At 49.4% G+C, this 26,740-nt stretch overlaps 3 protein-coding genes across 8 annotated transcripts in view; 1 reads left to right on the top strand and 2 right to left on the bottom strand.

Moving 5' to 3' along the window:
* VWA7 (von Willebrand factor A domain containing 7) overlaps nt 1-8,256 on the top strand; it is a 16,861-nt gene extending 8,605 nt beyond the window's left edge. For 2 of the 6 annotated variants that reach the window (XM_012734402.1, XM_012734401.1), the window contains exons 9-17: nt 1,157-1,291; nt 1,740-1,925; nt 3,812-3,944; nt 4,064-4,216; nt 4,294-4,386; nt 4,682-4,983; nt 5,055-5,194; nt 5,376-5,550; nt 5,655-8,256. In XM_012734402.1, coding sequence (XP_012589856.1) covers nt 1,157-1,291; nt 1,740-1,925; nt 3,812-3,944; nt 4,064-4,216; nt 4,294-4,386; nt 4,682-4,983; nt 5,055-5,194; nt 5,376-5,550; nt 5,655-5,834 — 1,497 coding nt within the window. In that variant the 3' untranslated portion in view covers nt 5,835-8,256. Of the gene's footprint in view, nt 1-1,156; nt 1,292-1,739; nt 1,926-3,811; nt 3,945-4,063; nt 4,217-4,293; nt 4,387-4,681; nt 4,984-5,054; nt 5,195-5,375; nt 5,551-5,654 lie in introns of those variants that run through there. The other 4 variants (XM_004695103.2, XM_012734403.1, XR_001146198.1 and 1 more) reach the window with 4 other exon arrangements.
* On the bottom strand, nt 6,793-8,339 carry SAPCD1 (suppressor APC domain containing 1). The gene is given in 5 exon segments (XM_012734378.1): nt 6,793-6,941; nt 7,418-7,461; nt 7,464-7,551; nt 7,790-7,915; nt 8,277-8,339. Coding segments are annotated over 5 exon segments (453 nt in total). The 3' UTR covers nt 6,793-6,809.
* MSH5 (mutS homolog 5) lies at nt 8,250-25,351 on the bottom strand. Its single transcript, XM_004695102.2, has 25 exons — nt 25,336-25,351; nt 24,808-24,964; nt 24,434-24,557; nt 23,374-23,454; nt 23,133-23,195; nt 22,065-22,186; nt 21,843-21,952; nt 21,568-21,603; nt 21,152-21,234; nt 20,425-20,470; nt 16,654-16,792; nt 16,462-16,524; nt 12,770-12,898; nt 12,419-12,491; nt 12,148-12,257; nt 11,764-11,844; nt 11,178-11,265; nt 10,787-10,976; nt 10,545-10,671; nt 9,976-10,125; nt 9,532-9,606; nt 9,222-9,365; nt 8,908-9,045; nt 8,699-8,772; nt 8,250-8,495 (listed from the first exon to the last, which is right to left on the bottom strand). The coding sequence occupies exons 2-25, from the start codon at nt 24,949-24,951 to the stop codon at nt 8,384-8,386; spliced, it is 2,502 nt and encodes an 833-aa protein (XP_004695159.1). The 5' UTR covers nt 24,952-24,964; nt 25,336-25,351; the 3' UTR covers nt 8,250-8,383.
* Nucleotides 25,352-26,740: the final 1,389 nt, after the last annotated feature.

The raw sequence follows: 26,740 nt of genomic DNA, 5'->3' as shown, positions 1-26,740 counted from the left end.
GTAGTTGGCACTTGAACACCTCAAGCATTGGCCTCTCTTCGAGTGCAGGTAACGTTCTTGGTGACTGAAGACCCGTCAAGGGTTCAGGGCCGAACGCGGCGTGAGGTCTTATCCCCTCAGCGTTTTGAGCCGTACGAAGCCGTGGCCTTAGCCTCAGGAGGAGAGGTGATCTTCACCAAAGACCAGTACATTCAGGATGTGGCAGCCATTGTGGGGGACAGCACGACTGACCTGGTGAGCAAGTGTGGGGGCCAGAGGGACAAGTGCCCTCAGCTCAGAACTGAGAGGCCGGGTAACGCTATAGCCTTTTCCTCATAGGAAGTATGGTGCCCATGACTGTGCTGCAGTTCCATTCGGAAGGGCGGAAAAGCAAGTTTCTCTGTCCCTGAGATTCATGGCTGCCTTTAACCTTCTTCCTTCCACTTAGCACCACCCCTTCCCCTTCTCTGGCCTCCTGTATTCTGTCCTAGGGCTGTCGTGGAAGTTCTGCCCTCTTTTTTTTAAGATTTATTTATGTATGCGTACAGAACTGGGGTACAGGCCAAAGGTGCAGGGGTGGTGAGAGGATTCACTAGAGACAGAGTGGGGAGCAGAACAGGGAGACTGACAAAGTACACTGCTGAGGGGAGCAGTGGGCTGGTTAGGAGTGGTCTGCTGTGCCATGTGGGTTACCTCAGAGCTGGGGATCGAACTTGCACTGAAGCAGCTTCGGCCAGCTTGCAGTGCTGCGTCCTAACCCCTTGTGCCACCACAAGGGTTTTTTTTTTTTTTTTTTTTTTTAAGATTTATATTATTTATGCCTACAAGAACTGGGCTGTTGGCCAGAAGTGCAGGGGTAGAAGGTGGGAGGCTTCACCAGAGACAGAGTGGGGAGCAAGACAGGCAGATCCACTGAAATACACTGCTGAGGGGAGCAGAGGGTGAGACAGGAGAGGTCTGCTGTGCCATGTGGGTCAGCTTCCTGGCTGGGGATAGAACTTATGCGGCAGTAGCTGCGAATAGCTTCATAGAGCTGTGCTTTAACCCATTGTGCCACCAGGGAGGGCCCCAGAACCTAGTTCTACTAGCTTCATTCCAGGATTCCAGGCTTATTTTCTTCCTTCCCTGCCCTCCCTTGCTCTACCCATTCCCCTGCGGCTGCCGTTCTTAACAGCAGTGCTTTCCTCTCTGCCAGCTGGCCCTGTTGCACACCCCCCCACTTTCAGACATCTTCGTCTTCACCGATGCCTCCCCCAAGGATGCTTTTCTCACCAACCGCGTGGAATCTCTGACTCGGGAGCGGCGTTGCAGAGTGAGCACAGCTGGTGGGAGACCAGTGTTAGCCCCCCAGGGATGTGGAACCCTAACAGGGATCACACCACACTGCTGGTTGAACCAGACTTGGCATGGGCTGGGAGAAGCAGACAGCAAGTATGTCCCCTTTGGCAATACTGAAAAGGAGGCCTTGTCCTCAGTGACGCTGGTTCATAGTTGAACCTGCCCCACTATAGCATCCGAAGAACTAAAGGTCTAGTTGCCAACAATTCATCATGTGGGTGACAGGGTGACAGTTACAAGGGATGGGCAGCTACTAACTGAAGGCTGCTGGTTACCACATTGGGGGACCCTTGGGTAGCAGCCAGAGGAGAGAGAACTTCCACGAGTCCTCAGCACCCTAGAAAGCTTGGGCACAGAAATATCCTCACTTAACAGTAGTTGGCACTTGAACACCTCAAGCATTGGCCTCTCTTCGAGTGCAGGTAACGTTCTTGGTGACTGAAGACCCGTCAAGGGTTCAGGGCCGAACGCGGCGTGAGGTCTTATCCCCTCAGCGTTTTGAGCCGTACGAAGCCGTGGCCTTAGCCTCAGGAGGAGAGGTGATCTTCACCAAAGACCAGTACATTCAGGATGTGGCAGCCATTGTGGGGGACAGCACGACTGACCTGGTGAGCAAGTGTGGGGGCCAGAGGGACAAGTGCCCTCAGCTCAGAACTGAGAGGCCGGGTAACGCTATAGCCTTTTCCTCATAGGAAGTATGGTGCCCATGACTGTGCTGCAGTTCCATTCGGAAGGGCGGAAAAGCAAGTTTCTCTGTCCCTGAGATTCATGGCTGCCTTTAACCTTCTTCCTTCCCCTTAGCACCACCCCTTCCCCTTCTCTGGCCTCCTGTATTCTGTCCTAGGGCTGTCGTGGAAGTTCTGCCCTCTTTTTTTTAAGATTTATTTATGTATGCGTACAGAACTGGGGTACAGGCCAGAGGTGCAGGGGCGGTGAGAGGATTCACCACAGAGTGGGGAGCAGAACAGGGAGACTGACAAAGTACACTGCTGAGGGGAGCAGCGGACAAGACGAGAGGTCTGCTGTGCCATGTGGGTCAGTTCCAGGGCTGGGGATCAAACTCACACTGAAGCAGCTGCAGCCAGCTTGCAGTGCTGCGTCCTAACCCGTTGTGCCACCAGGGAGGGCCTTCCTGCCCTCTTTTTTTTTTTTTTAATAATATAATAGTTTATTTTTACATTATTTTGTGCCTTTTTCCATCTCAGTTGTAATCCCCGTGGGCTTCCCATCACCACATCACTCATGTGCCATCACCATAGTCCAGTGCATTTCCCTCCCCCCACTGTTTTTGATCCAATTCCCCACTCCACCCCCACAAAATGTCTCTGACATTTAGAGACATTATTATTCTTTTCTTGTATGGTCCGTTATACTCCTGCTATGAGTGAAGCCATCCGGTATTTTTCCTTTTCTTTTTGGCTTATTTCACTAAGCATGATCCCTTCCAGCTCCATCCATGTTGCTGCAAAAGACATGTGTTTACTTTATTTGGTTGCTGAGTAATATTCCACTGTATATATGTACCACGTCTTTTTAATCCAGTCAACTACTTTTGGACATTTGGGCTGTTTCCACGTCTTTCCAATTGTAAATAAAGCAGCAATAAACATGGGGGTGCAGGTATCTTTTTGATTCAGTGTTTTTGTGTCTTTTGGGTAGATACCTAGGAGTGGGGTTGCTGGGTCATCTGGAAGCTCCATGTTTAGCAGTTTGAGGAACCTCCAGGCAGTTTTCCATAGAGGTTGTACTAGTTTGCATTCCCACCAGCAGTGCAGGAGAGTTCCTTTTTCTCCACTTCCTCACCAACATTTGTTGTTGCTAGTTGTTTGCAGATGTGCCTTTCTCACTGGGGTGAGGTGGTATCTCACTGTGGTTTTAATTTGCATCTCCTTTATTGCAAGTGATGTTGAACATTTCTTCATATGCTTTTTGGCCATCTGCATTTCCTCTTTGGAAAGTGTCTTGTTAGCTCTTCTGCCCATTTTTTAATGGGGTTGTTTATTTTTGTTGAGTTTCATCAGTTTTTTATATATCTTTATGATCAATCCTTTATCGCTAGTTTTGTAAAAATTTTTTTCCCTATCGGTGGGCTGTCTGTTTGTTGTTGTTGTTGTTGTTTTTTTTTGTCTGTTTGTTTTTTATAAATTCTCTTTGCTGTACAGAAGCTCTTTAACTTGTTATAGTCCCATCTATTTATCCTTGCCTTCACTATCATTGCATTGGGTGCTGTATCTTCAAAAAAGTCACTGAAGTGTATGTCGTGGAGTGTTTGGTCCACCTTTGCTCATCCTGCCCTCTCTGAAGAGGGATAAGAAGTGATTGTGTCATCCCTCACCCTGACTTCCACCTTTGTCATTGGTCTTCATTTCATTCCCAGCTCCTTCTCTCGTTGGTGTCCCTTCTCCAAGCGTGACTCAATTTCTTTCTGTCTTGTTTCCGACCTCATTTCATACTTTATCTTTTCTCACGAATTTTGGTCCACCCGTCCCCCAAGGTGACCCTTCCCCTGGAGCGTTCTGCTGTGGTGCCTGGGAGGCCACTTGTGTTCAGTGTGGATGGGCTGCTCCAGAAGGTCACAGTTCGGATCCATGGGGAGGTCAGCAGCTTCTGGATCAGAAGCCCAGCAGGTGTGTCCATGTCTCAGGATAGAGGGAAGAATGGAGACTGGGAGGGGGGGAATGTGCTAAGGGGAAGGAATTGTCTCCTGAGATAATCACTTGTTTTCCCCTCACCGTCCACCCCCAAGGAGTCTCCCAGGGTCAGGAGGAAGGCCAGGGGCCTTTAGGTCACACTCGTAGATTTGGGCAGTTCTGGATGGTGACCATGAGTGACCCCCCACAGACAGGAACCTGGGAGATCCACATCACAGCTGAGGGCACTCCCCGGGTGAGAGTGCAAGGTAAGGAGGGAGCTCCCAGGGCAGGCCTTCGGCTTAGAGAGCAGTGTCTTCACCTGCACCCCCCGCCCCCCTCTCAGCCCAGACCACTCTGGACTTCCTCTTCCACTTTGGGATCCCCGTGGAGGATGGCCCCCACCCTGGCCTCTACCCCCTGACTCAGCCTATTGCAGGTAATTAATTCTTTAATTTTATATATATTTAACTTTTTATTGAGTTTTAACTTACATAAAATGTACTAAACTAAGGGTACAGCGGGATGGGTTTCACTGAATACACCCACGTCACCATCACTCAGTACCATGTGGTCTATTTACAGCCTATTTCCCCTCTGACCCTCCCACCCATACCCCTTTGTTACCCCTTTAATGTTCATCCCCCACCCCAGGGTAACCCTATTCCAGCAGCCATTGATCCTTTCCCGGTGTCTCAGCCTTGCGCAGACCACCGTTCTGGCCTCTGTCCCAGGTCTCCAGACCCAGCTGCTGGTCGAAGTGACAGGGCTGGGCTCTGGGGGCAGCTCTGGAGAGCCGCTGGTGCGTTTCTCCCACGTCGTCCTTCGAGGGGTCTCGGATGGCGTGGAGCTGGGCCGGGTGCCTCTGGACCCCACTGGACCCCCGGAGCGAGGTCTCTTAGCTGCAGTGCTCGGGCCCACCGTCCTGCCAGCGCGGGAGCCCTTCTCTCTGGAACTGATTGGTCAGGACGCAGGGGGGCAGAGCCTGCACCGGGTGGCCCCCCAGTCCTGCACTGTGGCCCCCATCCTTCTGGAGGTGAGAGGTGAGGTGGGGTGGGCTGCGGCTAGAGAGCCCCGAGCGTTTCTTCACCTGACCGCCCTCTGCAGCTGAGTGGTCCCCCGGGTTTCCCAGTCCCGGGCAGCAGGGTCCAGCTCAGCCTTCGCGTCACCAGCTTCTCAGGCCCTCAGGAGCTGAAGCTTAGGACGTTTGTCAACCCCGGCTTTGCTGTCACCTCCAACCTCTCCAGGTGAAGCCCGTGGTCCCACCTTCTCCCTCCAGACCCCCCTTTCGGTTAGGCATAGGGTCCTTGAGCCTGGCCTCTGGCCCCTAACAGAACTGACCCTCAGGTGCTTCCCCTGCCTCTTGGCTCCAGCCCTTGGCTCCCAGCTATTGGGAGACTGTGCTTTGTGCCTGTGTCCCCTGTCCAGGGCTCATCTGGAACGGAATGAGTCTGCCTGGGGACACATGTGGTTGGAGGTCCCGGACTCTGCTGCCCCAGACTCCATGGTAATGGTGACTGTGACCGCAACCGGCCAGGAAACCAGCCCAGTGACCCCAACTCACGCCTTCCTCAGGCTCCTGGTATTGGCCCCTGCCCCACAGGTGAGGTGCACCCCACTTTCTAATGCAGGGTAGGCAGGTCAGGGGGAAGGTGGTGTAGACTTCATTTGAGTACAGGCACCCTAACAGTCTCTTCTTCACCCCAGGACCAGCACGCAGCCACCATCCCGCCCCACTCTCCTGGCCCCATCCTACTGAGGCCTAGTCCCTCCTTTCATCCTTCTACATTCGTGACTCTGGGCAGGGCTGCGGGGGTGCTGGCAGGCCATCTCTGGTGGGGCACTGTTGGAGGGGTGCTACTCCTGCTGGGCCTGACCTCCTGCTGACACGCCTCCTGGAGGGCCACTTCCATCGCTCTCACACCTCGCCCCTAGGTGACAAGGTGACCTGCCTCAGTACCCTGCCCTCCATCTGGAAAGGAGGTTTTCCTTCTTGCACTTGCCCCCTCCCTCTTCGGAAGAGATTTCCCCACAGTGTACTTTCCTTGACCCTGTGGAATCAAACCAAAGACTCGTTTTGGGAGAAAGTTGCTTTTGAGTTCTCCTCAGCACCTTTTTTCTACCACTTATCCATGCTCAACAACGCTCAGGGGGAGGGGAAGCTATTTGGGGAGGAGACAGCCTGCGCTGAGTGTGGGTACTAGGAACTGTTACTTATAGAATTGTTTTTATTTGAAATTCTGGAGAGGCTCCTATTTTTATATTTAAAGTTGAAGGACCATTTCAATAGTCTTGTCCCAGAGAGACTTAAAAACAAAATCATATAGCAGAGAGTTGAGGGCACCCAACACCAAGATGAAATGGAAGTTTTCATTAGCTGAGAAGGAAACAGTGTTTGGAATTTGGTTGACCTACTACATGGAGACATTTAGCTGTTGGGCCCAGAAGGAGCAGAATGAAACTGGGGGTTCTGACATAGTGTCCCCATTTCCAACTAAGGGAAATGAGAAAGGGCTTTAGACCCGGGTAGGACCCCTCCATCCCTTGGGGCAATCCAGCTGAACCATCTCCCTCTTCGGCTGAATGACTCCTTTCTGCCACGTGGACAACTCCTAAGGAAGAGAAGAGAAACAGTTTGGACATCTGTGCCCACTGCAGCGTTACCCCTCACTACCACACCCCCCCAAAAAAAATACACCACATATTTAGTTTACCTGTTGCTGCTACCAATTCTGCTTCTTTGGCTTTCCATTCCAGTCCTAGGTGGCAAGGAACTAGCCTTGACCAAGGGCCATGGGGAGATCTGAGGGGAAGTGAGTTTTTCTGTTAAGTCAATGCCGATCCCGTGATTCCTTCCTGCCATCACTTCTCAAGAATTTCAACTAAAGAAATAAACTCACCTTTTCCTGAATCAGATGCCACAAACACGTTCACCTTTTGAATCCTAGCTAACTGGGAGCCACCAGGTTCTGAGTACAAATCTGTTAGAAAATCCTAGAGGAAGAGTTGGAGGCTGTTAACATGTAGAAAATTTGAAACCCACCTGTGACTCTTCTGTCACCACAGGCCAACCCTCCTCTCCAGCTGGGCCCCCTCCCCACCTCCCGGCCTCCTCCCCTCTCCAGGCAGGAGGAAAGTTGAATACCCTCCATCGCTAACAGTCCAGCTCCTCTCAGGATGCACAGTGCCCCTTTCCCATTCTTGCCAGGTCCTCCCTGTCCATCCCTGACCCAGTAGAATAATCCAGCCACTCCCCATCATGGAGTGATCTAAATTGGGCCACAGTAAGTGGAATGCAGACTCGCCTCTAATCCCATTAATGAGCACCAGCCTCACACTTGGGGTATCCCATCCTTCCCATGCTGATTCCAAGTCACGGTCCCCGCCCAGTAACTCTTGCCAGGGTCATCTCGGGCTGTGTCCACAAGGCCCTGCTCCCCATCTCCATACACCTCACAGCAGCCCCGTACCTCACCAGGAGCCCCCAGATACAGCTGCTAATGCTGTGCCTGTTTAGCCGTCCCTCAACCCAGGCCTGGCCATGCTCCAGCAGCTCTATCCCCTGCCACAGGGCCTCCGGTACCCTCTCCAGCGCGTACATTCTCTGGAAAAGGCAAGAAGCAAGAGACTACTTGCTCTGCAGCTGGGCTCTGGGCCATGGCCCTTTTTCTCAACCTTGGTTGGGTTCACTGTCTGGTCACTGAGTGAGAGCGCAGACTGGCCAGTGAGATCCCAGAGGGCAGGAAACAGCAGAGGGCAAGACTTCTGACTCCTTAAAATGGGGAATATGAGAGGCGGATCTAGCAACAGGGGCTTCCCCTGGAGCCTCCTGATTAACTAACAGCCTCCCAGCAGCAGCTCTGGGCCCACGGGTCTTGCTGGCTTGTCCCCAGAGGCAGCAGCAGGACTGCGTAGGGGCCGGCACCAGGGCAGCATAGGGCCCTGGCTCCCCATGGCTCTGAGGAAGACTAGTCCCTCTCTTCCTATCCCCCCAACCCCCTCACCCATCTGAGCTCTCCCTGCTGAGGTTGAGCTGTTCACACTTAGGGGAAAGATCATCTCTTGGGCTCCTGTGTTCCCTGTCATCTGGTTTTTGCTTTCCCACCTCTCCCCGCCATTTTTTTTAAACATTTTAAAAATTGATAATGTGTTTTAGAAGGGTCTGTTTAAGTGGCTGGTTCTCAGAACCCTTGAGCAGAACCCAAGGCTCTCCCTACAGCGGTGTAGCTGCATTTTTAATGAAGCATGTTTGATCTCCTTCCTGTTCTTGCCTTGGATAGTCTATGGAAACAAACAAAAACTTTTTCTAAAATAAACTTTATTCCTAACATGAAACAAAATTCCCAGGAAAGTGAGAGCTCTTGTCTGCAGGAGGTGAAGGAAGCGGGGCATGGCCGCCCCTGGCCAGGGGAAGGAGGCAGGCGGCCCAGCAAGACTCAGAGGATGGCGGCGGCGGCAGGCAGCACCTCCTGACTCATGAAAATGTCCAGGTCCAGGCTGGGATCTTCCAGATCCAATTTCAGAAACTTATCTACCAATGTCTGGCAACTGAGGGGAGAGAGCAGGGAGATTCATGGGAGAATGTCTAACTGAGTTCCTCACAGAGAACAGGAAAGCTGGAACCTTGGAAATTTAGGGTTAGGAAGAAATCATGGATTTTTGAAGGGCAGAGGCTGGCTGAGTCTTAACAGGTGGAAAAGGGCTGGAGAACATGCTGGCAAGAACAGGGAACTTGGGTCACACACACTCACGTCACCATTTGCTTCTCCTTTAGTAATGCCTTGATGGGCTTGATGGGTTTTCCACTGAGTATCAAGTCAGAGACCTAGAAGGGCAGTGGGTGGGTGGGTGGGGGGGAACTAAGTCAGAGAAAATAAGGGTCAGAAACACCATAAGCCCTGAGGGCAGAGGGATGTGGCAGGGGCCCTGGGGGAGCTGGTTGGCTTCCAGAATGCATCACCTCCTTGCCACGAGCAATGAGTTTGTCAGGAAGCCCGGCCTGGGTGGCTGTGTGGGAGGCATGGGTGGCGCTGGCCACACCTTGGCAAACCTGATAGAAGAAGACAAGATCGTCGCCATCCTCACAAGTCTCCATGGCCTTGGAAGAGAATAAAAGAGAAAGCATGTCATGGCTCTGCTTCCTGCTCTGAACCCTTCAGTCAATCCCTGAGGGGAATGAGGGAAGAGGAGGTCTTGGGACCTGTGGGGCGGGTCCCCTAGCTCTGGGAAACGCACAGCCTGGGGGCCCACAGGAGGGTAGATTGGTTTCCTCACCAAATAATGCACAAGCGGCCCTTGTGGGAGCAGCTGCAGCGCAACAAGGCTCAGAAAGTTGGTGGCTACAAAGACGTGGGGGCACATGGGTCCAAGCGCCAGCCAGTATCTGAGCACTGCGGCCAGAAGCGCCAGCCCATCCACCTGTGCAGAGGGCAGGGTGAGGAGTGGTACCCTCAGTGCCCCATGTGCCCCTCTCCACCTGCCCAGCCTTTCCCCATGTTTCATTGCTGCCCAAACACCCTAGTCCAGCCTCCAAGTCACGCGCCTTCCTCCTCCACTCCCCCGTTTAGTCACTGGCTCCTCTCACCGTGTTGGTTCCCTTTCCAAATTCATCAATGAGGACCAGCGAATGCTGTGTGGCGTTGTTGACAGCTTTCGCCACCTGCTGGGAGTGGGGGGGGGGGCGAGAGGGGGAGTGGTCATTAGCATCTGAGGCAGGGATGTTCCAGGTCCTGTCAGCCTTTGAACAGAGCTGCCCGCTGTGTGTCCACCAGCTGGACACAAGTTCCTCCACGCCAGCTGTGTGTGGTGTTTACCCTCTCATTGCCAACTGGGCCCGATGCAAGGTAACATTCAGTAATGCTTCATGAGATTAAGTCTCCAGTCTGAACTGGATGCTCCGGCCCTAGATAGAGGCCCTGCAGTGGGGAAAACACTTCCCTGTTCTGCCTGTTCTAATGATTTTTCAAGAGTAACCTTCCTTCCCCATTATCCCCCTTCACCCCTTCCACCTCCTTTTGCTCGCTTTGACCTGATTGAGGTCGATCATGAAGGTGGAGAGGCCAAGGGAGACAGACTCGCAGCTATGAATTCGGGTGAAGATGGCATCCACTGCCCCAATTTCGGCTTCTTCTGCTGGCACAAAGCTGCCCACCAGGGCCATAAACGTGATCAAGCCCACCTGCACAGGGGAGAGACAGGGCCTGGGGCCTGGTGGTGTGAACTGAGAAGGTGAAGCTAAACTGAGGGGAAAGTGATAGATGGAGGACAGACCGATAGATTTAGGAGAGATGGACACAATTTACTATATCAGAGCCCTATATTCGTTTTAGAATCAGGCAAGAGGGACACTTGGGAATGACACAGCCCTATTCAGAGGAGGGGGAGGGCCTTCCCATCATAGGACGTCTATTAGAACATGGCTCTCCCTCAACTAGAGAACGGACCGTGTAAGGTAGAGCAGCAGGGATGTGAGTTATGATCTCATGAAAGGTGGGGTCAGAGCACAGCAGGAGAACTGTAGGGACCCCGTTGGCTAGAAGACGGGGGATAGCGACCATGAGAACATGCCAGAGGCCATGTCTGTAGGGAGTCTCCCACCTGTTTGAGGTATATGCTCTTCCCTGAGGAATTGGGCCCAGTGATGACTTTGACTCTGCCTTTGTCCTCACCACATTCTGTAGAGTTGGGCACGAAGATTCGGGCACAGAGCTCCATCAGAGGGTGTCTGCAGTGGGTTCAGAGTTACCTTGCACATGACCTGTGGGTCCAGATGGATGAACCACATAGAAGCTGGAGCCTTTAGGCCCCTGTGTCTATGCCTCCAGCCCTTCTGTTCTTACCTGCCATTCTGGATTCGTACCCCAAGGAGTTGGGGGGAGTAACGGGGCCTCGAGTAGCCATAGTCCCGGGCAGCACTGGCAAGAGCCAGCAGGACGTCCAGGCGGGAGGCAAGGTCCAACACTCGGGTCAAGACAGTTGCTCGCGCCAGCACCTGACACTGCAGCTGGTACATCAACAGGGATTCCTGGTCTGGGGCAGGTGAGGGAGGGGGGTCAGTGCCAGGGGAGGGGAAGGAATGATGAAAAGGCCAGCAGAGGGACCTGGAAACAGGCCTGCAGATACCATCTGAGACACCCCAAGGCACTCAGAGAGAAGGCAGAGTGAGACAGAGGAGCTTGTCAGAATCATCTCCACGCTTCTGGCCAGTCTCCAGCCGTTGCTTCTCCTCACCCCGGATGTCGCAGTGCAGGTCCCCCAGCAATGCATCCAGCTCCTTGGTTCGAGCACTACGATAGTGGAGCTTCTCCTCCGAAAGAAACTGGGTACAGGGTTGAAAGCTGTGGACTTTGGTCCTCATCCTCTCCCACCTACACCCGCGTCTAGCCCCTACCATTTCTTTCTCCTTTGTCTCAGAGACAGCAAAGATTAAAGTGCAGGCCCTCCTTGGTGGCACAAGGGGTTAAGTCTCAGCTACCAAGCTACCAGCAGCCATTGCAGTATGAGCTCCATCACGGACCAGGGAGCTGACCCACATGCCGCAGCAGACCTCTCCTGTCTCATCACTGCTCTCCTTAACGGGGCATTTCAGTCAAGCCACCTATTCTGCTCCCCACTATGTCTCTGGAGAATACTCTCACTCTCTTACCCCTCGCCCCTCTACAACTCTGTCCTACACCCCAGCTCTTGTATGCATACATAAATTAAAAAAAAAAAAAGGTCAAAGGGCAGAAGATCCCATACTGGGCAGTGCTGATGTCTCTCCCTCAGCTGCTGATTTGCTTTCCTTATCACCCCCTACAGAAGCCAAGACTCTTACCATGAAGTCCAGGCCCTCGATCTCAAAGTCACTGGCCTCCACCATGGTAGGCAGGCGGGGAATGGAGAGGAGGAAGCCGATCTGGAGGAGTAAAGAAGAGATAAAACAGAGAATGACCTACTGGGCACATTTGTCCCTAGAGTAAGTCAGGAATCCCTGAATCCCTCAGTGCTTCCCTCAGGGGCTAAAGCCATCTCCAAAAGTTTTCTTTTTTTTTTTTTTTTTAAGTGCTGCAGTGGCTGGCATAGGTTGGTAGCGCTGTTCTTAGCCCCTGTACCACCAGGGAGACCCTCCAAAAGTTTTTTACCTACCAGTTTGTCCTTCACAAGCCTACTATCTCCCCTACTAAGCCTCTGGCAGTTACAGCCACTTTCCTGCCCTCACCAGAGGGATGTAGATGACACTGCATGAAGGAACACGAGAGTCCAGATTTTCCAGTTCCTTCCAAGCAACCTCAGTGAGGAAACTGGGAAGTCCCATCAGCTTTCGTTTTTCTAGGAGGGAGGAAGATGCATAAATAGCAAAATAAGTTTCCTGTCCAGATGGCTATGATTACTCCGGTTGCAGGGGCTGCCTTTAAGGATGGTATCCCTCCCCCATCCCCCCAGAGGGCCTGTATTTCAGGGCTCACATGCCCACTGCATGTCCAACTCACTCTTGTCGATTTCAGGATCTATGTTGGGGAGGACTGTGAAGCGATTTTGAGCAAGACTGCTCTCAAAGTCCACCTGAGGAGACAAGAAGTCCAGTTTCTTCTCACCCAGGACCAGCTCTCAGTCCTGCTTCTTACCTCACTCGGGCCCCCCTCTCCCTGCAGTCCTTGCTTTCTCCCTCACCCTCCAAACCCACCCCTGACATTCTCTACCTCTTCTCACCGCTTCACTCTTCAGTCACCCAATGTCTCCTGGGCATCCCTGTCTTCCACACACATTTTCCAGAGCCTGGCCCATTTTCCACCCATCTCTCCTCTAGGCCCCAAGGACTCTGCTTCTTTTCTCCCACTCACCACTTTCCCAATGAGGCTGGCAATGTGGTGCAGGTCATCAGAGAACTCATGGGCAATGTCATGAAAGAGCTGGATAGACTGCGGCAAGGAGCGGCAGGCATCCCTCAGGCCCAGAGCACTGTACACAGTCTGCAGGAGAAGTGGGCAAAGGAAGGTGCCCACACCCAGGCCTCAGGGACAGGGGTGGGCTGAGATGAAAGACCAACAGGGAAAGACATAATAGTAAAGATGGAAAAGGTCTCAAAGGCAGGAAAGTGCGGCAAAGACAATTCCAGTGTGGTCACTGTCCTATGATTATTTAGCTCATTAGTGAGAAAGAAATACACCAGAGGATTTGAAAGTAATAACTGGTAGGTGCTTGGCCAGATGTTTGTACAAACTCCCAAGACAGGAGTTCATACAAAGGAACGGGAAGGAGAACCAGACACAGGGAAGGCAGGGAGGTATACAGGCAGGGGGCAGTGATAGCTGGCGTACGAGACAGCAGGGCGAGAGGAAGGGCAAGTCACTGGCACTCAGTTCCTGCGTGAAGGTCAGTGGCTGGAGGTGGCTGCTCTAACCATGGATGTGACTGACAGGAAAGCCTAGTCCACAGGACATTTATTGGGCATTACTCTGTGGTGGAAGATAGATGGAGTCGGTAAGTCAAAGGTTTAGAATCTAGGTCTAGGGGAGATGAGGGAGGACAAGCGGCAAAGACAGTGAGTTTGACTAAAATGACTAAGGAAGTTCAGAGAATAAGATTAATGTGGGCTAACATAGTTAAGGATTTACTGCAGAAAAAAAAATTGATTTGGGTCTTACTAAGGCTTTCATCAGGAAGAGGGTGTTCTGGGTGAAGGCAAGAGTCTAGACCAATGATAAAGGTAAGAAAAAGAGCTAATGCTTACTATTGTGTTCTAATTTCATTCACTCCTCAAAATAGTCCTAGGTGACAGGACTAGCATTATCTCCACTTGACAGATGAGCAACCTGAAGTGCACATCGACAATACCCTTTGTCTAAGGTCCCCCATAGAGTAAATAGAAGAGCTGGGATTTGAACCCAGCATCAGGCTACCATGAGCAGGACCGTGGTGTTCTAGGCAAATGCTTAAATGCAGGACCAGGCCTGACTGAAGCAAATAATGGCAGTAGAAAGAGATACATAATCATACACATCTGCTCATGATAAAAGAAAACTGAAACTCCTTGAGGTGCTAAGTAAACACTCTGTGCATAATATGCATAATAAGAACCAGATTTTTTTCTTTTTTTTTATTGTATAATAGTTTTACATATTTTTGTGCATTTTTCCATCTCAGTTGCAATCCCCTTGGTTTCCCATCATCAAATCACCCAGAACCAGATTTTTAACTGAGAAAGAAGTAACCAGTGAGGGAAGAAGGACATGCAGGGGCTGGCCTGGCATCAGGTATGAGTGTGACTCCTGAGTTCTTTCATATATAGAGATTCAGGAACGCAGATGGGCCTGCAGGGGTTAGTACACACTCCTATGTTTCCTAGCAGTCTGCGGCGATGGTCTAAAAGTGACAGATACCTCTGTCACATGCATACCTCCCATCCAGCTCTTGGTTTCTAATATCACTGTCCATGAAAGTAACTCTTAGAGTAGCTGACTCCAGGGGTGGGGCAAGGAAAACCAATATAAGCCTGGAGTATCTTGTCTTGGTAGAAGTATAGAAACAAATAAAAAGTGGAATGAGGGCCATGTCCAAAGAACACATCAAAAGTCAACCTTAGGGCCTCCCTGGTGGTGCAAGGGATTAAGTCTCAGCACTATGAAGATAACTGCAGCCACTAGAGCATGAGTTCAATTCCTAGCCAGGGAGCTGACCCACCTGGTGCAGCAGACCTCTCTTACCTGCCCACTGCTCCCCTCAGCAGTGCATTTCAGTCAATCTGCCTATTCTGCTCTTGACTCTGTCTCTGGTGAATCCCCTCACCTCCGCCCCCCCCGCCTCCCCCCAACATACCTCTGGCTTACACTCCAGCTCTTATATGCATAAATAAATAAAATAAACCTTTTTTTTTAAAGTCAATCTGAGAATGAGACCCAGTAATTAAAGCTAGAAAATGTGAGCAAAAATAATGACAGCATTTAATTATAACTCATAAAATAAGTTAATTGTGAGATAATTGTGCTATGATTATATAAGATATTAATCTTAGGGGAAGCTGGTTGAAAGGCAGGGCCCTCCCTGGTGGCACAATGGGTTAAACAAGTGAGGCACTATGAAGCTGTCTGCAGCTACTGCAGCACAAGTTCAATACCCAGCCAGAGGGGTGACCCACATGGCATGGCAGACCTGTACTGACCCTCCCGCTGCTTCTCTCAGCAGTGTGTTTCAGTCCATCTGCCTGTTCTGCTTCCCACTCTGTCCTCTGGTGAATTCTCTCACCCCCTGGCCTGCACCACATAAACAAATAAATCTTAAAAAGAAAGTTATATGAAAATGTTTTGCACAATATCTGCAATTTTTCTTTGAGATTAAATTATTTAAAAGATAAAAGCCAAAAATATTAGAAGAGTACATCTTAAATTTTTTTTTAAAGATTTATTTATTAGTACAGAACTGGGGTAAAGGCCAGATATGTGGAGGGTGAGAGGATTCACCAGAGACAGAGTGGGGAGCAAAACAGGCAGATCGACAAAGTACACTGCTGAGGGGAGCAGCGGGTGGGTCAGGAGGAGTCTGCCGCACCATGTGGTCACCTCCTGGGTAGGCAAGGATTGAACTCATGAGGAAGTGGCTTTAGCTTCTTAGTGCTGTGCTTTAACCCGCTGCGCCACCAGGGAGGGCCCCATCTATGAGTTTTTAATGATACCAAAACAACAAATAACTCATCCGCTGTATTAGAGGATGACAGAGAACTAATGTAGAATGCTGATACTGGGCAAATAAAGGAGGGGGGAAATGGAGCAAAACATATCACTAGGTAACCAAAGAAGAGAGGAGAGGAAGCTTCTCTTTATAGTTGTTATCTGCCTAGTAAAAAAGAAAAGGATGATAGAATTAGAACACTATTTTGCACTCCCTAGAGGATTAAAAGGACTTAGGTCTTAGGAACAAAAAGCTGCTAATATCACAAAAGGACAGACTATGTATGTATAACTATTTTATTTTTTTTTAATCACTATTTTGTTGAATTCAAACTTGAGGGCCTTCCTGGTAGTGCAGGGGTTAAAGTCTCCATGTTATCAAGCTATTGCCAATCACAGTGGCATGAGTTTGGCATTGAGTTCCATCCCTGGCCAAGGGGGTGACCCACATGCCAGCAGACCTCTCCTGTCTCCCCTGCATCTCCCCTCAGCAGTGTATTTCAGTAGATACGCCTGTTTGCCCTCCACTCTGTCTCTGTTGAATCCTCTTTATTCCCTCCCCCACTGGCCTACACTCCAGTTCTTGTATGCATAAATAAAATAAAATTAAATCTTTTATAAAAATCCAGGAAGGGAAAAATGAAAGAAGATATATGTGAAACAACAGTGGCATGAATCAAATCGTTAAAAGTTGTTTGGTTGGATACACGGAATTATTCTCTGCAAATCATCTTGACAAGTTCCACAGCATAAGTTAAAAAAAAAAGTCAGGATAAAGTTGGACAAAGTGACCTAAGTACCACAGTGTAGAACACACGCTCAGGCACTTAACCTGGCCTGTTTCTGAAATTCAAGAAAGGAGACTTTACCTTGTAGAGTATCTGCCAGTCGCTGACCTTGGTATGAGACAACTTCATGCGTTTCAGAATCAGCTGTAGTTAGACAAGGGAACAGTTACTGTTTTCCTTCTTCCACTATAAAGTCCCTCAAAATCCCCAATGTTAATTTAGGTGCTCAATCTCCTTTCCTCCCCACCCCCCCACCCTGTCCCCTGGGCTCACAGGTACATTCTTGATATGACTCAGCAATCGATGTAACATCTGAGCCATTTCCAGATTCTGAGATAGCATGAAAAACTGAATGACATCCAGACGAGAATTTAGTTCCCCCAGGTCCTGAGTCGGGCGTGTGAACCATAGCCTGGAAGTGAGGGTTGGGAAAAGGGGGAATCAGAAGTGACATGTTACCATTGATTGGATGTCAGTTTGTGAAAATAGAGGCCCCTGGGGATTATGGCAATACACTATACTGGTGAGTACAATACCCTGTGTATATGGATGTGTTTACAGGGAGCTACTAAAAATCTCTGGATGTGATCACGACTGACTACATATCATAAACTGATACAACCATGTGTCATTCCATGTGGATACATGATGTAGCTTGTCAATATTTAGAGGAAGAACAGTGTGCTGAGGCATTTGTATGCCAACACTCTAGCTCCCTCTGTAGCTGAGTAGGAGAGAGTGAGTCAGAATGAGTTTGTATATTTATTTTTAGCCATGAAAGTATCCCTGGGTATACAACACAGACATTAGTCTTTTTGTGCCCTTCCTGTGAAAGTTATCATCCTATCTGGAATGGTATGTCTTCAGTTCACGATAATGGTCATCTCTACACAGAAGGATGATTGAGAGGGGGTTTCAATAACATTGTCTTATAGTTACTGGTGGAAGCACAGAGATTTATATAATTTTGTACACATTTATGTGCTTAACTATTTCCTAATAAATGAAATCAGTATACAGAAGTGTCTCATCAGTGTTTGTCTGATTCTCACTATGGTTATGAAGAGGACAAGATTCCCTAATGAACTGGGAGCCCAGAGCATCTTCACAATAGAGCAAGTCACTCTAGAGCGTGTCATCTCCGTAAAAGTCAATGTATGGGCACACTGGGGCCTAGGCACGTGGATCTCATACTGTAGTCTATGGCCATTCACCCTGGATAGAAAACCCCAGTAAGGTTCCTCCCTGATGGTGCAAAGGTTAAAGCACAGCACTATGAAGGTACCCACAGCCACTACAGCATGAGTTTGATCCCCAGCCAGGGAGCTGACCCACATGACACAGCAGACCTCTCCTGTCTAACCCCTGCTCTCCTCAGCAGTGTATTTCAGTAGATCTGCCTGTTCTGTTCTCCACTCTTTGTCTAGTAAATCTTCTTATACCTTATACCTCTGGCCTGTATGCATAAATAAATAAACCTTTAAAAAGTTCTTGTATGCATAAATAAATAAACCTTGAAAAAAAAAAAAGAAAGAAAGAAAGCCCCAGTTAGAATGAGCAGAGGCTGTAGTTGGATTTGAGAAGAGGTTTTAGACACCTCTGTTCCTTAGTCACAGAGGGCTCCCCACTGTGGCAGTGCAGGTCAGTTTATGAATACTTGTTCCCACCTTGGAAAGCAAGTGAGCCTCACCAACCAGTTTCTCATACATACCTAGGTATCTGACTCATGTACTGCTAGTGTCAGGAGAGATCTTAGTCAAGAGGAACACCCTACTTTTACAGCTGGGGAAATAAATCCCTTGGAAGATAAACAACTTGTTCAAAGTCATACTGCCAGTAAGTATAGTAAGTCCTCACTTAATGTCCTGGCTAGGTTTTTGGAAATTGTAACTTGAAGCAAACAGATGTAAAACAAAAGCAGATTCTCAAAAAAAACTTGTTTCACTCAACTTCATCTAGAATCACTTTTGCTTCATCAACAATATAATCAAAGGATACTGACTTAAATAAAGTCATTCAAGGAACTGCTGTAAAGTTGTTAAACTCAGAGGTCCAATTGCTTGGACGATGCCCCTTTTTAATTTAAAAGATTTAAAAAATTTATTTATGCATACAAGAACTGGGGTGTAGGCCAGAGGTGCAGAGGGTGAGAGGATTCATCAGAGACAGAGTGGGGAGCAGAACAGGAGAATCAACTGAGATACACTGCTGAGGGGAACAGTGGGCGAGACAGTCCAGGTCTGCTGCACCATGTGGGTCAGCTCCCTGGCTGGGTGAGGCTGGCGATAGCTTGATGACACTGAGACTTTAACCCTTGAGCCACCAGGGAGACTGACATAGCTCATTTAAAGCGTACTGTGACATTCAGTCCTTATAATTCATTGTTCTTTGTCCAGGTGTCAGTTTGGATGCTCTTAGTTCATCATTCAAGTTATGGTTCCAGACCCTGCAGGACCCTATCTGGGACTCTGTACTCCTCCACCCTTTTAAATTGAATTCTCTTCTTTACTGAGAAATCCTTCCTTCTCATCCCTGGTTGAGGCTACAGACTGGCACTTGAAGTACTTGCGAAGTCACCCTACAAAGTACTTGGAAATGCCCCTAAAATTATCCTAAATTCACCTCCAAAAGACACCTTGCAAGGCTGGTGTGCTAGAGAAAGGATTGTGTACCTGTAGGCTAGCAAAGATTTCTGCTCTGAGTTGGTAGGGCCAGCGCACCGGCATTCTCGCATTCCGGCTCACCCAACTGGTGCCACTGTTACAAGCTCATGTGCCAGGCACTGAGGCAACAGGGATGGTCACCAGAGTCACAGCTGTGAGGGCGAGCAGATTCGCCAGCTACCACTTCTGTTATGACAGTGCAACTGGAACATATTACAAAGCACTGAGCACACGTAAGGAATACCTCAACCTCCTTACTGGTGCATGTGAAAGCTGTATATAAAGGTTCTAGTTGGGTTGCACCTTAAAGACAATTAAGCATTTGGACAGGGGAGCCCTGGGGAAAGGTTCTCTAGAGAGGGCAGCGTAAATAGGCATGATGTGTTTCCGTGATGGCACGATCTGTTTCCATGATGGCATGATGTATTTCCATGATGGCACGTGGCCCTAAATGACTGGATATAGGGTGGGTAAGGTAGGAAAAAGGAAATCAGAAGGAACTTTGGAAGGGGATCCTGGAAGTAAAAGTTGGGGTAACTGAGGGGAGCCATCACTGCCAAAGATGCTAATCTTCATCTTGTAGATAATGGGGAAGCTTTCTGAGGTTTATGTTACTTTGTTTCTACTTTTTTTTTTTTTTAAGTAAAGTGACATGCTTAGATATGTTTTTGGAACAGGTATTTTAGAATGAAGGTTTATAAATGAGTCAGAGAGACCATTCGGCAGGGCCTACAATGCTCCAGGGTAGAAATGCCAGAATTAGAGCAATGGAAAGCAGGAGAAAGGGCTGATGGAGAGACATTTTAGGCCAGAATCAATAGGCCTTAATGAATAATTGAACATGGGGGTGAGGGAGAAGCAGCAATCAAGCTTGAGGAGCTCACAGCTTGAGGAGGCGTGTTGCCAGCAACGCCATTAAGTAGAGGAGGAAACCAGGCAGGGGAACAGGTCCAGTGGGTGTCAGTTTGGACGCTCTGAGTTGGAGCTGCTTGTGGAAAGTGCATGACATGCAATTAGCATTCCGCAGGGAGCCCAGATTTCGAGATACAATTTGAAGGTCATCAGCAAATAGCTCGTTTGAAGTGTTTTTTCAGAATTAAAGATGTTACCATGTGTACATTGGCATTCTGTGAGTGTGTTTCTTCTTATATGCATCAAGTCTGAGTAGTATTATGGGTACACATGTATCTGTGTTGACAAAGTAAAATGAGGATAATACTGCTGGGGTTGTTGTGAGGTAACATGAGGTTACCACATGGAGTTGTGTAAGGATTAAAAGCACTCAGCTGGCATTCAAGAAAGAGCTATTGCTTTTGTCATTACGAGGTGGGGGCACTGAGCCTGCAAACTCCAGATATTAGCTCACATGAGACCCACTCACCTGAGCAGCTTCTCTCCCCATTTACAGCGGCATCTGTTGAGGATCCCTGCAGGGAGTGGAGGCAGAAAGAGAGCTTGTATAGGAGGGGGCAGGGAGATGAGTGTGAGGATGCATCTAAGCTGAGACATCTGTGTCAGAGGTTCAGGTGTTAAGGGCGTTCCCCAAACACAAAGCCGGGCCCAGACTGTGAGGCCCAGCCAGGATCAGTTTACATGGACTTAGGGGAGGGGATGGGCACACATAGGAACTCTCAGCCAGAAAAATACACAGAGCAGGCATAGGCTTACAAAGAGCCCAGCACGTATATGTAAACAGATACAACCCACTGAGATATACAGAGTGAAACCATGTGGATTTTGGGGGCGATGTCCCTGACACACCTTAAAGCCAGAAACAACTGATAAACTACTGACTGCACAAGTCAAACATGAGCAGTTATGCAGTTATGTAACTCTTTGCTACTTCCGGAATCCCTAGACAAGTGCACAACTAGTAGAAACACTCATACAAACCACAGGATGAACATGGACTTGACAGAAACAATATGTACATGACACTGGACACTGGAGAGATGCCCAAGATAGAGCAGGTACAAAAAGAAGAAAGCTGGATGGAAGTGGAAAAGACATCTGGCAACCGAGGGTGAAATGGGAAGAGTGTGGGGGACACAATTGGAAGCAGCTGTTTTTCTGGCAGGTTGTGATGGCATGAAAGGCAGGGCACCTACCAAAGAGACTGAGCCCCTCCTTCACACCACTGGCCACTTTGTACACCGAGGGATGAGACTCACTCTTAAATATCTGTAAAACACTGTCAAGGAGAAATGCAGGACTTTTGGGGTAACTTGGACTTTTAAAGGGAATAGAGAAATGGAATGGGGACAGGGAATCTCACCCTCCTGAGATCAAATCTTGACATAACTAGTGTGTCCCACACTTGTCTCAGTTTTTGCCTTTAGATAAAAAGGTGCCACCTTTGTGCTGTTTATCCCCCCTCCTTCTTACCACCCTCCTCCATTTCCTCAGGGACAGAAATCTTAATAGCCCCGAAATTAAAGAAACTACAGTCTTATTAGGATTATTAAAGTATTAAGCTTAATCCTTCTCATTCCCTAGAGACAAGAGCCTCACTCCACCTCCTTACCTGTAAGTGTCTTGATCTATGTTCACCAGATGAGTCCTGAGGGCAGAAGACAAGGGAAGGTAGATGGAGAGGTGTGACTTCATCCCACAATTCTGCCATCTTTGCCCCCTCCCAAAACAACGTCTCAGTCTCCTCCTTAGTTTCACATCCTCTCAGGTTCCTCTGTGCGTAATTTCCGGGAAAGTCACTCGCCACCCCTGAAGCCCCAGCCTGTCTTACTTCTCAGGCTTTTCAAGCCCACCTTACTTTGGCTGAAATTAGAATAAATCACATACAACGTGAATTTCTTAAAGCCTAGGATGGGAACGCTGACGTTATAGTCTTCCAATTCAACTCCAATTCTTCTTCGACCCAGGAACTTGAGCAGTCCTCCCAGTGCTCGAACCTGGGAGGCAACCAGCAGTGGTGTTGGGATAAAGTGTCTCCTAGCACTCAAGCCCAGGTCTGGAGGGCTTGTGCTTTTCTCCGTTCTGATTAGCCCCCAGGACACATCTCACCGTGAGAAGACAGTCAAAGGGAATGATGGAAGATAGGAAGAGGATTTTCTCCGCGTCTGTCATGGAGTCTGGGATGAAGGAGTAGTTTCCAGAAAGGAGGCGCTGTTTGCTTATTTCCAGACCTATTTGGGGGAAAATGGAAAGGTTTTATAGCCCAATTTTTCACCCCATTTTAAGAATGAGAAAGGAGAGAATGTGACTTGCCAAGCTTGTACAAACCATAATAGAAAGCTGAATCACCAAATTCTCAGACTCTCTTTACTTACAAATGACATTAAGAATGTTTGGTTGAAAACACAACAAGAGAAAATACATGGCTCAGAAGATAATTTATGTCTGGAATTGAGGGGGTTTGGTCAGCATGATCATACTAAAGAAACTAATAACATAACTTAAAAACATTCCCTGTCCTTTTTGGAAGGTTATGAAGGGACATATGGATCACCAGTCACTAAGACAGTGCCTTTAAAAAAAAAATTTTATTTTACTATATAAGAATTGGAGTATAGGCCAGAGCTACAGGAGAAGGGTAAGAGGATTCACCAGAGACAGAGTGGGAAGCAGAACAGGTGGATCTATTGAAATACACTGCTGAGGGGAGCAGCAGATGAGACAGGAGAGGTCTGCTGCTCCATGTGGGTCAGCTTCCTGGCTAGGGATTGAATTTAGGCTGTAGCAGTGATAATGCTCGGACTTAATCCCTGGCCACCAGAGAGGCCCCACTCCTTTTTTTTTTTTTTTAAAGGACGAATGACTTTGGCTTAAAGAGGAAAATTCCAACAATCAAGGCTGTCCCGCAAAAGGTCATCACTTCCTCTTTTAAGGGACGGCCCTATTTCACATACACCTAAGTGGAAGTTTCATGATAAGCTGCAGTTTATTAAAGGATAGAGCACAGGAGAGATCTTGGCTCCCCCAAGATCTTAGGGCTTGATCTTAAGGCTTGAAGAACAGAAAGGTTTAGGGTGACAGAAGACTAGTAAGATTTCTGATGTGGGTGGAGTCAGGAGAAAGGGTGGGGATACTAGGGTGGGGGTCTAAGCAGGCAAAGCAAAATGAAAAAGATACCAAAATCCACACTTGGCAAAAATACGATTTCAGGTCTCTTAGGCTGTCGGCGCTCCTGGGAGGCTGTGGGGGAGGCAAAAGGCCATCAGTTTGTACATCAGTTTGTACAGCCCTTTGCTTCTATTCCATCTTCCCTCACATCCAATTCTGGCTTCCTGGTTCTAGCTCCCTCCAAGGCCCTCCAGACTCCCAGAATATCTCATACTTTAGTCCTTCCTCATTTTCTGTACTCAGTCCTTACCTAGCTTTCCAAGAAACCGAGTCATGCTCTCATCCTGTTTGGCACTCGTAACAAGGGACTTGGGATTGATTTCATCCAGAACTTGGGAGAGAATGGAAATCAAGTGATTTTTTCCCCCTTCGACTAAGACAGGATTCATAGTCCTACTAAGACAGGATTCATGAAGAGCTCACTCTCCTCATCCAAAACATACTTCCCCCCTCTGAGAGTAGGGAATGCTCCACACATTGGGAGCATAGAAGTTATGGCCTGAGATCTAGAAAGATGCCATTGATGGGGTGATGGGAAGAGGGATACAGGTGGATTGTTACACTATAAGCCCTTGGATGACAAGACTGATTTGCTCAGGACTAAATTTTGGGCACCTGATTTTTTTTTTTTTAAGATTTATTTATTCATACAGAATTGGGGTACAGGCCAGAGTTGCAGGGGCAGTGAGAGGATTCACCAGAGACAGAGCAGGGAGCAGAACAAGCAGTGACGAAGTACACTGCTGAGGGGAGCAGCAGGTGGGTCAGGAGAGGGCTGACACGCCATGTGGAGCGCCTCCGGGGCAGGCGGGGATGAAACTCATACGGAATTGGCTTAAGCTTCTTGGTGCAGTGCTTTAACCCGCTGCACCACCAGGGAGGGCCGGGCACCTGATTTTTTAAATATTTATTTGTATTTATTTATGCATAAGAACTGGGGGTGGAGGGGTGAGAGAATTCCCCAGAGACAGAGTGGGGAGCAGAACAGGCAGATCTACTGGAATACACTGCTGAGGGGAGCAGCAGGTGAGACAAGAGAGGTCTGCTGCTTCATGTGGGTCAGCTCTTTGGCTAGGGGTGGAACTCAAGTGCAGTGGCTAGACTTTAACTAACCCCTGAGCCACGGGGGAGGCCCCTGCCTGACACCTTGTTTTAAACACCTAATACCTTTCAGTTGGGAAATGAAGTCGTAAAAATAACCAAGGAACCCTATGGAAATCCATTAATAAAACAACTGAGTCAAGTAAGGACACGGGATGAAAAAACACACTTCCAGCCCCAGAGCACAGAGTTCATGGCTCTGCCCCCACCTCTCTGGAGAAGCTTGAGGTTCTCCTGGTCTGGGGCATCTGGCATGAAGTGGATGGTGGAGTCACTAACGTCATAGTAGGCCAGGCCCAAGAATCCCGAGTTCCACAGCACACACAGATGGATCTGTCGGGCGAGGAAGGCAGAAAGCACTACTTGAAGCGCTCCTGAGCGCAGGTTGGGCAGTGCCTACTTAAAGCAATCATTTCATCAATTTCGGGCATCATCCCTCCCTTTCACTAAACAGAAAGCTGCAGCTCGGCGGGGGCCCATGCCACACCCTCCCCGGCCCAGCCCCCTTTTTATTGTAACTTCGGCGCACGCGTCCCCTCCCGGTTCTCGGGATTGGGGCGCGGCCGCCACTCTCGCCGGACACCTCTGCCGGCTCCTCCTCGTCCGCGTCGTCCTCCGCGGTCGCTCCGCAGCCGGGGTCTGGGGCGCTGCTGGGGGCGCCCGCCGAGACCTGCCCGGAGTCCGGTCCCTGCTGCGTCCTGCCGGGGGTCACTGCCGAGGCGGCCATGGCCTTGGCGGCCCTGAGGGGGGCAGAAAACCGCGGAGGCTTAGCAGCCAGCGCGCCCGCCGGGCCCGGGGGAAGGGCGGGCGCGCAGAAATGCAAATCCGAGGGCACTTCCGCGGGGTGCGGGGCGAGTGGCGCCGTAGCGGCGTTTGCTTTGATGGAGCGAATTCTCGCGTCTTTTCTGGCCGGTAGAAAACCCCACTCGCCCCACCCTCATTTCTGTCGCGCGGAGGTGTAGCCTGAGGGGAGACTGATGCTCTATGGGTGGAGTGGTGCACGTCTTCTTTCTGTCCCTACCGGACACGACTCTACGACCGAGACCCTGTCTTTCGACCTCGCCACTCAGTTAACGGAGAATGCGCGGCGTTTTCCCGCCTTTTCAGTCACCTGGGATGCGACGAGCGCCAAGACTGACTAGCTCAGTCACCAGCCGCGGGAGGGGCGTGTCGGCGCGGGGGCGGGCGGGACGTGTGTGCGTAACACCATCCCCTTAGCTGTCATTGGTCAGAGAGATTCAGATCCTGCCTATAAACTCAATAGGGCGAGAGTGAGGTAGGCAGTCGTTGAGAAGACCGGGTGCTGATTGGTTTGTTCACGTATGGGGCGGTGCCAAAGCTTTCAAATTTCCCGCCCTGCCATTGCTTAGCATCCGGGCCTCAAACCCACTGGGTTTCTGGGCTTTGATTGAGACTGGGTGGGGCGAGCGTGAGGTCGAAGCGGTGTTGGCAGTGGGTCCCGGGAAACGGCCCCGGGGCTTCAGGGAGTCTAGGGAGGTAGCCGGTCTTAAAGGGCCAGAGGCGAGTTGTTTTTTTTTTTCTTGAAAGTGAAGATAAACGACATTAATTAAATCGGATCAAACAACTCTAAGTTAATATTTATACCCTCTGAGTTAATATTTATAAAGATCTTAGTACAGTGCCTGGCAAACATTTCTACGTGAGTGTTTTAAGTAAAGAGTCAGAAAGAATTAAGACCCACTTTCCTGGGTGTAGTGCCACATGAGCACTACGCGGCATAATCCTAATTTTGAATTCCCAAGAAGAAGAGGAAGGAAGCATTTGAATTACACCAAATTCCAGCAGAGAGAAATACAACTGCATCATTATCGGCCACACCATACCCTCCTCCCGACAGGCAAAGACACACAAACCCTTGAGGACAGCGGGGGTGGGGGGTGGTTTTATTCATTCGAGGAGCAACTATTAGTGTCTATGGGGGGCGAGGGGGGGGCTGCTGATCTCAAAGCATCCCTGTTCCATGAGGCATTTTTGAGTGTGTGTGTGTGTGTGTGTGTGTGTGAAGGGAGAAGCAAGGAGGTTGTGAGGGAAACAAATACACTTCTATATGCACCCCACAAAAACAAGCAAACAAACAAAAACATTCCTTAGGGCCCTCTCTGGTGGCGCAAAGGGTTAGGACGCAGCACTGCAAGCGAGAGGCAGCAGCTTCAGTGCTAGTTCGAGCCCAGGAGGTGATCACATGGCTAGGTAGACCTCTCCTGACACACCCACTGTTCCCTCAGCAGTGTGCTTGGTCAGTCTGCCTGTTCTGCTCCCCACTCAGTCTCTGGTGAATCCTCTCACTGCCCCTTCACCTCTGGCTTGTACCTCAGTTCTGTATGTATAAATACATCTTTTAAAAAATTCCTTAAAATACATCTTCCTCCCCCACTTTGTCCTGGATGCCTTATGATGGTGAGGACCCATTCCTTGAGAATTAGGGAAGATGGGGTGTGTGTGTGGGGGGGTGGTTTTGTAACGGGGTGGTTCCTAGGAAAAGGGTAAGTTCCAGG

Source organism: Condylura cristata, unplaced genomic scaffold (genome assembly GCF_000260355.1).
Source record: "Condylura cristata isolate star-nosed mole 26May11 unplaced genomic scaffold, ConCri1.0 scaffold00055, whole genome shotgun sequence".
In the NCBI taxonomy this organism is placed as follows: domain Eukaryota; kingdom Metazoa; phylum Chordata; class Mammalia; order Eulipotyphla; family Talpidae; genus Condylura; species Condylura cristata.
This window is presented reverse-complemented; position numbering and strand designations above follow the sequence as displayed.